This window comes from Ochlerotatus camptorhynchus, unplaced genomic scaffold, assembly GCF_037179485.1.
Source record: "Ochlerotatus camptorhynchus isolate MF236.1 unplaced genomic scaffold, CSIRO-AGI_Acam_v1.1 ptg000246l, whole genome shotgun sequence".
NCBI classification, from domain to species: Eukaryota; Metazoa; Arthropoda; class Insecta; order Diptera; family Culicidae; genus Ochlerotatus; species Ochlerotatus camptorhynchus.
Window position 1 is genome coordinate 68,144 of NW_027040736.1, and position 12,631 is coordinate 80,774.

A 12,631-nucleotide genomic window follows, 5' to 3' on the forward strand; every position below is an offset into this window, starting at 1 on the left:
GCGGGCGGAACTTACGCCTGTAAAATAAGTTTTGTAAATTTTATAGACAAAATCTTCCGAAAATCCTGTTACAAGGTTGCAAAAACTGTACCCAAGGATTTAAACTATCGAATGGTGTAAAAATCAGCGTTGTTCCGTTGCTTTTTTGCTGTGAAAACCCGATTTTGACTGGCTCGGTACTGCCCGAAGCACGTGTTTACGTTTTCGTGTGAGTGACTGAACGGGGAAAATGGGCAAAAAGAAAGCCAATCAGTTGGGTCGTTCCCTGATCAAGGACCGCTTTGGCCAGGGCAATCGGAAGACTGTCGATAATAATAGCATGGTGAGTGTTTGTAGATGGTGATTCTTCAGGGGCTTATTTGATTGATCGGAGATTTTTGCTTTCAGCTGCATACAACAGAAGTTCAGGATGGGTATGACTGGGGTCGTTTGAATCTGCAATCCGTCACGGAGGAATCCTCCTTCCAGGATTTTCTCCGAACTGCAGAACTGGCTGGAACGGAATTCCAAGCGGAAAAGCTCAACATTACCTACGTTAATCCGAAGTCGAAAGTCGGTTTGTTGACAACGAACGAAAGGGTGGCCATCGAGCGGAAACAGGTGGACAAGAAGAGCCTGCTGAAGATTCCGAGGAGGCCCAAGTGGACCAAAGATACAACAGCGGAGGAACTGCAAACGATGGAGAATGAAAACTTTCTGGAATGGAGACGCGGGTTGGCCGCGCTTCAGGAGGAGGATGGAATGCTGATGACCCCTTATGAGAGGAATTTGGATTTCTGGCGGCAACTGTGGCGTGTGGTGGAGCGTTCGGATATTGTGGTTCAGATTGTTGACGGGCGGCATCCGCTGCTGTTCCGGAGCGAAGACTTGGAACGGTACGTGAAGGAGGTGGACGAGAAGAAGCAGAATTTGATTTTGATCAACAAGTCGGATTTTCTGAATGAGGAACAGCGCACGGCCTGGGCCAAGTATTTTGATGAGCAGAATATGCGGGTTGCTTTTTTCTCGGCGGCAGAGTCGGTGGAGGAGGCAAAGCGGGAGCAAGAGGAACGGGAAACCGAAGGGGATGAGGATGAGGAAGAAGATGAGGAGCTGGCTGGGAAGTTGAAGGATTTGGAGGTGAAAGTTGATAAGGCGGAGGAGGTTCTGGAAAAACTGGAGGAGAAGATTGAGGAATTGATGGATGAAGGCAGCGCGGTATGTTGGAGATGTTGTTGATTTGGGGGTTGAAGTGGTTGATTATTAGTTTCTTTTGCAGAGTTCAGCATCCGGTACGAAGATACGAAACAATCCTAACATCCTCACAAATACGGAGCTGATTGCCCTTTTCAAAAGTCTTCACACAGAGGAACGTGTCACCGAAGGGTTAGTGACGGTTGGCTTGGTAGGATATCCAAACGTGGGTAAAAGTAGTACCATCAACGCGGTTTTTCTCGAGAAGAAAGTATCCGTTTCGGCCACCCCCGGCAAGACCAAGCATTTCCAAACACTTTACGTCGACAGCGAGCTGATGTTCTGCGATTGCCCGGGTTTGGTGATGCCCAGCTTCTGCACCACTAAAGCGGACATGATTCTGAATGGCATCCTCCCGATCGACCAGATGCGAGACCACGTTCCACCGGTAAATCGACTGTGCACCCTAATCCCGCGACACGTTCTGGAAGATACCTACGGAATCATGATCACCAAGCCGCTGGAGGCAGAAGATCCAAATCGGCCTCCGTACGCCGAAGAATTATTGCTTGCATTTGCCTACAATCGGGGCTACATGACGGCCAACGGACAACCGGATCAGTCACGAGGTTCCCGATACGTCCTTAAGGACTTTGTCAATGGTAAACTGCTATACTGTCACGCTCCACCAAGCGAGGAACAGAGCGAATTCCACAAATTCCAAGCACGGCAAAAGGAGGAAGTCGACGTCAAGCTGCTTCCGCCGAGACAGCAGAGGGCTATGAAGGTAATGTTTATAAACGCTTGATTTTTAAATAAACCACGATTGTGACAAACATTTACTTGATCAGATGGGAACCACCACCGGCAAGGACGTCGATGCGCAGTTCTTCGAAGTTCGTTCGGCCACGGGATTCGTCAAGGGGCGTAGCGATTTTCCGAATGTCCGGCTACCCATGGGTGCTCCGGGGGCGGCGAATCCGCAGGAAGCCGGTGTCACCATTGCCGGCAAACCGTGGAAGCATCAGAAGCGGGAGAAGAAGGAGAAACTTCGACGAAAGTATGTCCATCTGGATCAACACTAAACAATTAAAGGTTTACGAGGTAAGAGGGGGAATCATACGCCGCTAACTGTTCTGTAACTTTATTGTTGTACAAAAGAGGAAATTACACGTCTTTTTTTTTATTCAATATAAATATGCATCGTAATATAGCTTCTTACAGAGTAAATCACCTATGTGTGTTTGTTTGTATCCTTTTCTGCAGTTGTATAAGTGAAATACGGTTCCCTCGTGTGTTTAAATTTGTTAGTAGCGTTTGTTCCTATTAATTATCTTCAGGTTAAATTGGATAAAAACAAAATCGCCTTCGTCTTCCTTCAGAACTTGGTTATTGTTTCGTGTTTCACTATTTTGCTTGGACTCGCTCTCGGTTCCGTGGTGGCACATTCCAGCTTGTGTTTAACCCCATTATTATTTGTGTATAATTTTCTTCGAACCAAATTAGACCGTATTTGGAAAGAACGAAAGGAAGTAAAGGATTTCCAAAGCTAGAAATAGTTGCTGCTTGCTTTTTTTTTATCGGTTTCTTAAAGATTCTTATGATGTACTAGTTGTTTTTTGTTTTGTTTGGACTTAACGAAAAGACTCGCCCGAACTTGGTCCGAGATTAGTAAAACAGTACGCAGTGCAGAACGCTACGTTGACATTTGCCCTCGAAATCGTGCAACAGCTCGTCGATGTCGTTGTCCAGGTCGTCGCTTTGGGCCATCTGCGGAAGAAGAGAAGGGGGGTTTGCATCAGTTACGTTCAGTCTTGCAAGCGGTCACGGTAGTCGACACATTTTCTGTGATAATTGACTGCCTTTGTCTCCGACACTTGCAAAACAAGCTATCATAGTACAGTACCAAACTAAAATGTCGTATGACAGGCTCTGTCATACGACACTGTCGCCGAAGACCGTCACGAATGTATGTATTTTAGTTTTTCTCATAATAAGAGCTGGTGATGGTGTGCTTGTGTGAATTCTGAAAATAGCAAGCAATGATGTCCTAGTAATAATATTTCTGATCAGAATGGTTTGATTTACACCAAATTGAGGAATTTCAACGAAATCACACATGTCATATGATAGCTATTTTGATAATTTTCTTTTAGCTCGAATGTTATTCTACCGCTCGTGTTGTGTGAGAGAGACGACGGTAGAGCATGAGTGTTCGAATACAAACAGACTGTCGCGGACGACAACGAAGCGAGTGTAGTAAAAAACGTCAACTGTTTCAACCGCTGGTTACGTTTCTATCGTGTGGTCATATTAAGGCTCTGAACCATTTGGTGGATTATTTTAACTTTTGGTTAAAATTTGACAGATGGAAAGTTATCGATTAACCCTGCTATCCGAGCATGGTTATTTCTGACAGACAAGAAGTTAAATTTTGACAACCGTGGCTCGAAAACCGGTCGATCGACAGCACAGGGATTTTCGAACATAGAAAATAACTTTCGAAATGTCACTTTTAACCACGAGTTAAATTTAACTCGGCAAATGGTTCACAGCCTAAGAGTCATGGGGTCATATTAAGGACAAGGTTTAACGATACTTCGCATTTTAGAGGCACAAATCTCCTCATATAGAAGTCAGATGCAGATTTGACATTTGATCGCGATTATTTAATACTCTAGTAACCTCAAGTCCGTGCTCTGTCACAATGTTTCATTGTGATTAATCAACACTCAAAGGGGTAAAATATCAAATTTAGGGTGAATTTGAAAGAAAGGGAACTTGGAGTGTAGAGCGCACTGCCCACTGGACGATTCTGAAGCCTGGCCAAGTGAGTGGGGTATGGGTTTATTTGATTGTACGTCATTTCCAATGTTTATATTGATACATTCAAACCATTGGCATTTGAGATAAGACAGAGATAGGATGCGGAGGGCCCGCTTAGGGGAAGCGTAACCCATGTTATGGTTTCCATTTATTAAATAGTTCAGATAGGCTGGAAATGACATGTTCATAGTGAGAAAATGTACCATATGGGGCCCGTTCACTGATCAAAATCAGATTCACATCGTCAGACCCTGCCCAAGAATAAGGGGATTGACGATGACTTGTCAAGTTTTATTTTGAATTTGCGTTTTGCATTTAATACTCTAGTAAATCTCGCGTCCGTGCTCATTCACAACAGTGTGAGGTGTCAATACTCACTGGGTCATATGTCTTAGACCAGTTCCAGATTAGTTTGCTATTAATATCTTCTGCATCGCAGTTCGCGATAGATTACTAAATATGGGTTCTCTTTTCCGACCATAATAGTGTGAGGGAAGGGGGTGAGTTCTGGATCAACAGTGGAGGGGGGCCCATCGGCATTTGTGGGCAGACCGTCCAAAGCCCATTCCTCACAGATCGGGGGCTGCTCACGCAGGCCAACACCATCTTCGTGTAGGTGGAAGTTTCCCCTATCCGATGATGGTGTTGGTTTGCGTGGGTGGCCTTCGCTTTGTGAGTGGGGGGCTTTGGAGCGGTTTGTTTACGAGTGCTGATGGGCCCTTTTCTATTGTTGATCCAAAGTTAAACGTTGCGATATGAGAGCGAATAGAGGCAAATAAATAGGGAAGACAACACCATGACCCAAATAAGTAACCAATGCATGCGGCTCACACTTAACTTGTTCTATTTCTTTCTTTCTTCCTATCATGTACTAATATTAACTGCCTGAGGACAAATGGGAACACGACCAGAAGATCAATAGGAGAAAAAGAAAATTCGAACAAGAAAAGAAGAATTAAACTTGCACCGGCAAGAGGAAGCAGACAGAAAGGATCATGCCGGTTGGAGACAGCCAATGTATACTGGACGAAGCTTGTATCTAGGAAAAGTCGTATGTGCAGGAAACCGTAAGTAGGATAAGAATCGTAAAAGGTGTGTGCTTGCTTGATAAGATCCTAACTTTACTTTAAATACACGGTAGGAATCGAATATCCATTTATGATTAAGGTTTTGCCTATTTTTCAGTGGGAGTGGCAATACTCATTGATGAGTGATTTATCGTACCCATTTATTAGTAACTGTTAGCAGCTAATGATTAATTGATTTACCTATTTTAGAATTACCTATACTTCACATCAGAACCTCATTTCCTTCAATTACTACTCCGTCGCAGCACACACCTTATATGGATCGCTAACCTTTATTTAGTTTCAGCATTTTTGACATTATAATCAAAAGGTGAGCTTTAAAAGTATAATTACCATGCATATAGATAAGTTAATGTACCAGAACCTGGACGGACACGAGCCTACCCAGGGGAGGACCCGGATACGACCACCCATGTGTGTCTAGAGTATCGCACGAGCTGACAAGTGCAACGGGAAGGACAGTAGGTGTATAGACTAGGGGGTTGGTCCCTAGATAAGCCTTCTTAGCGGAAGGCACAGCCTATGCACTGAACAATTACAATTACAATTACAAATCTCCTCATATAGAAGTCAGATGCAGATTTGACATTTGATCTCGATGCTTGGTTCTCTACTCTCTCCAGGGTTAGGAATACATTTTCAGTGTCGCAAGGAAGTGAGGGCAAGTTCGCCATGCGGAGGGGTAAGATGAGCGATGTCGCAAAAACGCAGATTTTGACAATTTAATTGAATAAACTGTAGGTTGTGTATTGGAAAACATTCCGTCGCGCCAATCTTGACTCGTACAGAGCGATTCACTAAGTACGATCTTAACCATTTCACAGCCGTAGACGAGACACCTAGTATCTCCAACTTAGCAAGCAGGATTTCATGATCCACCCTGTCAAAAGCGGCTTTTAAGTCCATGTATGCAGCATCAACTTGCCATCCAGCATCCAAGCTTCGCAGACAGTCAGAGGTAAATTGCACCGATCGCTTGGGGTAAAAACCATGTTGGTCCGTATCGATATAAATTTTACAGCACACAAACAGACCATCATTTACAATAATCTCGAAAAGTTTAGAGCAGGCGCACATAGCGGAAATCCCACGATAATTAGCGATATTCCGTTTGTCTCCTTTTTGTGAATTGGAAACAGATAGGAAAGCTTCCAGCGGGAGGGGAATTCACTTTGCTGTGCCGAGAAATTAAAAAGTCGCGCAAGTGGAAGGCAGAGGTTGACTGCACATCGTTTTAAAACTGACGAGGGAATTCCGTCAGGACCAGCGGCGACTGAGTTCTTCATTTTGCGTGTTGCGGCTATCACCATGTCTTCAGTGATGTGAGCACTGGCGTGCACAGGGTGGGGCAAGGTGGGGGCAATTGCCCCTCCTTTTATAAATAAGATTTTTATTCCCACATTTACAAAATTATGATATAAAACAACTTGATTCCTTGATAACTTGATTTGAAGGAAAAATAACTTCATTTCATAATATAAGGGCACTGAAAACACTGCGTCAATTCCTTTGAGATGGTGCCTGAAAATTGTTTTACAAAGGTGCATGAAGGGACAAACTTCAATGTAAATTTTTGGTCAAAAAATTGCACCACAGTGTAATTCTTTTTTTTTTTCAATGTGGTTCATGGAGGGCTAAAAGAAGAGGGTAAATTTAAGATTCATAAAATTCACCTTCGTGGTGGTAAATCGAAGAAAAAGCTTTTTATTGAATATTTTTGGTGTAAATATATCATCAAGCGTGTGCATGGAGGGACTTATCAAAATGAATAACTCTGACTAAATTTAACTAAAAATTTCTGGTGGAAAGTTCGCAACACTGTGGTGAATGTAGAAGCAAGGTTTATTCATTTTACTGGTGCATAATTTGCATCGTTCTGATGAATGCAAGCTTCATTGAAAATTTATGGTGGAAAATTTGCCCCATTCTGCATGAAGAGGCAAAGCCTGAAAATTGCACACAATGGTGCATTCACTGACAATTTTTGGTGCACCGTTCTGGTGAATGGAGGAGCATGTTTTATTGAAAATTTCTGGTGCAAAATTTGCATCGCCGTGATAAATGAAATGAGCAGAAGATTTATGGTGGAAAACTTGCACTGGTAAATGAAGGCACAAGCTTTATTAAAAATGGAGCATGTTTTATTGAAAATTTCTGGTGGAAAATCTGCACCGTTCTGATGAACGGATGGGCAAGCTTTTCGGAAAAATGTTGGTCTTAAATTTGCATCCTTCTGCTGAGTAGAGACACAAACTTTAATAATAATTTCTGGTGTAAAATTTGCACCATTCTGATGATTGGAGGGAAGCTGATTTACTGAACTTTCTCAAAATATGAAAATAGGGGCAAGCTTTATTTGGTGGAAAACTTGCAACATTCTGATGATAGGAGAAGCAAGCTATATTGAAAATGTCGGGTGGAAAATGGAAAAAGGAAATCTGCACTAATCAGAAGATTGGAGAAGCAGTTTTCATTGAACATTAACGGTGGAAAATTTGCATCGTTCTGATCAGTTGAAGTTTTATGGGGGCAAGTTTGTATTGAAAATTTCTGGTGTAAGATGTGCATTAATCTGCTGCATGGAGGGGCAAGCTGAATTGAAAATTCCTGATGTAAAAATTGCACAGTTCTGATGAATGAAGGGGCAAGCTTCATTGAACATTTCTGGTAGAAAAACTACAACGTTTTGGTGAATGGACAGACAACTTAAACTTGACTTCCGAGAAGAACCTCAAGGGTATTGAATTCTGAGGACAGTTCTAAAAGAAAAGATTTCTGGGGATGATTTCATGAAAATTTAGCGAATAATTTCTAGTGAATCCTGCAGATAGTTCTAAGATAATTTCAAAAAGAATACCGAGAGAATCAAATTTTGAATGAAGTTCCAAAGGGACGTAGGGGAAAATTTCAAGGAAATTCCGAGGATAACTTCAAGCTCATTTTGGGAAAAATTTCTTGAGAATACAGAGGAAATTCTTCTGAAAAAAAAAGTTCTAAAATATTCCCAAAAAAACCTCAAGGATATTGTATTCCTAGGACAGTTCCAAAATTTTTCTGGGAAGAATTCAAAGCAAATTCTGCGGATAATTTCTAGTGCATCCTGCAGATAGTTTCAAGATAATTTCGAGAAGAACTTTGAGAAAATCAAATTTTGAGTGAAATTCCAAAGGGATTTTAAGCAAAATTTCAAGCGAATTCCGAGGAAACGTAAAAGTATTTCTGAAGGAACTTCAGCTATAAAATGTTCTGAGAAAAAATCATGAGGAGTTCTAAATATAATAGCAGTGGACTTCTGAGAAGAATTTCAAAAGCGGGTTATTTCTAGTGAATCCTGTAGATAGTTCCAATATAATTCCGAAAAGAATACCGAGAAAATTAAACTTTGAGTGAAATTCCAAAGGAATTTTGAATAAAATGGCAAAGGAGTACCGATAATAGATCATTCCGGGAATAATTTCTGGATAATACTGAGGAAATTCTTCTGAAATTGAAACAGTTCCAAGGTGGGCTGAGGAAAAGTCAAGAAGAGTTCTAAAAATAATTCCAGAGGACTACTGAGAATAATTTAAAAAAAGTATAGAGTTCTAAAAACTTCGAAAGAACCTCAATGGAATTTTTCGCAACTGTACAAAGTTTAAAGACAGCTTTTGGATTCCCTATTTGAAAAGAAGGTATTAGTTTGCCATTGAACCCTGGTCGATTGTTGTCTCACTGAAAATTCGTGTAAGAATCCATTCCGTTAACAATCCTGTACTCGCTTGTAAAAATTGTTTTATGGAACGAAAGCGCACAACACTATTTTGACAAGCGAATCGTTACATATTGTTTAAACCTTTTTAATGATCCTATTAGCCTTGGCATTTAGGTCAAAATTTGAAAAAATTAAAACTCCAATTTTCGCTGAAAATGGCCAAGATTAACGTACTCGTTACGGTAATAGTAAAGTGCATATAAGGGCTTAAAAACTGGATGGATCTGTGCCTAGGGGCACTAATGGAATCTTGACGTAGGACCGCTAGTGGACGGAACAAATGTGAAAAGCATTTAGTTCTTTTAATTGATTATTTTAGATGGTCCAGTTTTGAACCCACCACAGCATGCTTTTGGCGCTACTGTATATGGACGATCAAATGTAAAATACTGTGGTAGCCACAGCATAGTTCTGTCAAAACCTCAGCATTTTCATTGATCCATTGATCGATCATCTATTATCTTAACTCTTTCCGTTTTGATTTTTAGGCGTACAAAATTTGTAGTATTTTTTTCGAAGAGATAGTTGATGAAGAGAATTGATCAAAATCACTTGCACACCTGCTTCCAAGTTTGGTTACAAGATTACAACTTTGTGTGGTCGTTGAGGGCGTATGGTTCTGAATGTGGACTAACAGGCACAATTAAATTCCAACTCTTTGCTATAATAAGCTTGTTGGCCCTGAAAAGGGCCGTTTCGTTGCCAAAGTTGGTGATTATTATTATTTAACTTTATTAAGGAGGCTTTCAGCCTTGGGCTGGTTCGCCTCCAAAAGTTGGTGATGATTTAACCTCCGAAACCGTACAGAGTGCGTCTGTCGCATCAAAACGTAGACAACATCCATGGCCGCTTACGCTTGGCGTGCTTAGAGTAGGTGACAGCATCACGGATCTCATTTTCCAGGAAAACCTTCAGCACACCTCGTGTTTTCTCGTAGATCAAACCGGAGGTACGTTTGACATCGCCACGACGAGCCAGACGACGGATGGCGCTTATCAAAGCCAATTATATACAAAAACATTATGCTGCCGATCTTTTCGGGCGATCCTAGCTGTCCGATTTCTACAGGGTTCAGAAATTGGAAGAAAGCGACCGAGTTGCTGGACAAACACAATGGCAGTGATACCCATGTTGGTAGTATGGAAGCGTGGAAGAATTTCAAAACCAGGAAGGGTATCGACGAAGCACTGGACCACCAAAAAACATCTATGATTGCTGCTAGAGAGGCAAGGCTGCTACAGAATCGCTCTATAATGGAACGTTTCATCGATATTGTGCGCATACTTTGCAAAGGTGGCCGACCACTTCGTGGACATTCGGAAGGAGCGGAAAGTGTGTCACCCAGCTGGTGGCTAACTACGATCCTGTGCTGGAAAAACACTTGGCGGAAGGTGCCTAAAATAGCCAGTACCGTATTCAAAATGACATGATTACGTCGTTGCACAATGTAATGATGAACCGATCTTCATCGATATCGTCGATTGGATTAAATAGCCAATTTCCATTGGCTGTCTGAAGGTAGTTTGCATTGAAGAAGATGAACCACCACCGGAGCAAAAAATAAATAAAATTAGCTAGATTTAACAGTAGGGAAATAGTGGGAGGTGGACACTATACACCACGCACTTTGGAGTACTCCCCATCCCCAGATTAAATGCAACATAGTGTAACGGGATATAGGAGGGTGGCAAAAGGAAGGAACAAAACAGCCTCCGCTTAAGCGCCAGACAAGTCGAAACCTGCCGCGAAGGAGCGTGCTAAATCTCAAAATCCCGTACCCGGCTGAGACCTCAGGGCGAGTCCTTGTCTTTGACCTCCAACCCAAAACCGAACTTCTGAACACCGCGGTGCTAAGCAACAACTTATAGAACAAAAACGGAACAACTTCAGGGTAGATTGGTGTCCTTTGTAGGTTTGCCAATCCAGAGCCTATACTACTGCGACCCGAACCGAATGTACCCTGTAAAACTACCTCTTTGAAGACCACGCTTTCAGCTTTCTAGAAAAGAATCTACAATCTTGTCATGCTACTTCCATTTTATTCTGTCGAGACATTAACGAAACCCAACTTCCTTTCCTAGCTCTTCTATCTATTCATTGCTATAGCTTAACGACTAGGGTTAGTAAGTTTTAACAATTTTCATTTGCTCAGAATTACTTGCCAATTCTCTTCGCGCGCGCGCATTCCTACGTGGTCACACGACGCAGGACAAGTGCACTTGCTGGGTAGTTCATCTACTCGCCACTCACTCGCTCTCCGGCGGTAGCGTACATACGTGACGGTTCGTGTCCTCGACGACCGTGCGACGTAACGGTAAGGATGGTGGTGAGCTTGTGGCCGAGAACACCGGGGACGATGGTGGTGAGCTTACGATGTCAGTGGAAAAAGCTTCCAAACGTTTGCTGTCACGTCAGCTAATACCGTTCCACGTGTCAGTCACGAATTTCACCACGCCGTGTGCCTTATCGGCCCAAAACAACTGACATACAGTGAAGGTTTCCACGGGGTGTCACTGTGCACGGTTCCGCTAGACTGGTCCTGGGGGGGTACACCTTCGTTTGAAGGGAAATCTTCAAACGGTTTTACAAAAAGCATTAAAACCTAACCTCGAATCATATCTATTATCTTTACCTGTCACTACAGAACCGTAGGTTTAACGTGCTGGTGGTCCCGTGCGTTTAGGATTTCGTGCAAGTGGTTCCACCTAGCAAGAGCTGATTTATAACCCTATTTATTTTTTTTTTATAATTTATACGGTTTTACACTTCACTTACGTTCATTCGGGCAGCAACGCTGCGTCCTATGGGACACTCAGTCTCCTTGTCAGCGGCTTCTATGACCACTTTTTTTCCGTAAATATCTTCTCTAGCTTTCACTAATATTCGTTAACAACTTTTTCACGACTTAACTTTTACTTTTACTTAAGTTTTACTCGAGTTATAATTCTCGCACAATGTACGTTTTCGTCTACGATGAGCACTATCGAACTTGTCTCTATCGTGGTCAAACTTTAAGAGGCAGCCTTACAAAAGATTGGGATCTATTATCCCCCTTATGTGCGAACGTTTCCCGAAGTCGTTGTGTTAGTGAACGTGGCCTACATCCGTTCTGTCATAGTTCGAAAACCGCCAACTTAGACCCATCTGGTGTTTCATTGCGAATAGGGATCAGAGATAGAGAACGTTTTTTTGATAATAGCGAAGGCTAGTTTTGATAACTGTTCAAATTTAAAAAAGAAATAATTTTTAATTAATTATTTTTTTTTTTTTTTGAATAGGATTGGAAGGGTGTCAACAAATTAAGGGATCTTTATATTTTATTAGATTGAAGTCTGTAACCTCGTTACAATAGAAAAAAAATTGCCCCTCCTTAACAAGATTCCTGTGCACGCTAGTGGATGTGAGGTATGTCAAAACTAAAAACATCACGTGGCATCCCGGAGGTTGCGACCAACACCTGTGTCGGTGAAGCGGAAAAATCGTGGAAGACTTCCCAGACAACCAGAAATCGTATAACAATGTACAGACAGTATCGTAAATTGCTACAGTTTAAGTCAAAATCGCATATAAGAATGGCATACCTCGCACTATGTTTAAGTTAAATCGTATAGAATGCAAATTTCCGACTTATATCCGATGACTCATTTTTCCGTCGTACTGTATCACAAATTATATCGGATTACATCGTTAGACTTTTCAATATGAATTTGTTTTTTTTCTTTCTTTGATTTGTTTTCCGTCGATCATGTTTTCCGTGCTGAGCACCAATGCTACCGACGCCAGGAAGGCAGCT

At 41.9% G+C, this 12,631-nt stretch overlaps 2 protein-coding genes across 3 annotated transcripts in view; one reads left to right on the plus strand and one right to left on the minus strand.

Moving 5' to 3' along the window:
- Positions 1–2,403, plus strand: Ns3 (nucleostemin 3). Its single transcript, XM_065226167.1, has 4 exons — positions 1–322; positions 388–1,197; positions 1,259–1,960; positions 2,025–2,403. Exons 1-4 carry the CDS (start codon positions 230–232, stop codon positions 2,256–2,258), a joined length of 1,839 nt encoding a protein of 612 aa, XP_065082239.1. The 5' UTR covers positions 1–229; the 3' UTR covers positions 2,259–2,403.
- Ssu72 (Ssu72 CTD phosphatase) overlaps positions 2,302–12,631 on the minus strand; it is a 26,170-nt gene continuing 15,840 nt past the window's right edge. For both annotated transcript variants that reach the window (XM_065226168.1, XM_065226169.1), the window contains exon 5: positions 2,302–2,943. In XM_065226168.1, the coding sequence (XP_065082240.1) occupies positions 2,842–2,943 (102 nt within the window). In that variant the 3' untranslated portion in view covers positions 2,302–2,841. The remainder of the gene's footprint in view (positions 2,944–12,631) is intronic.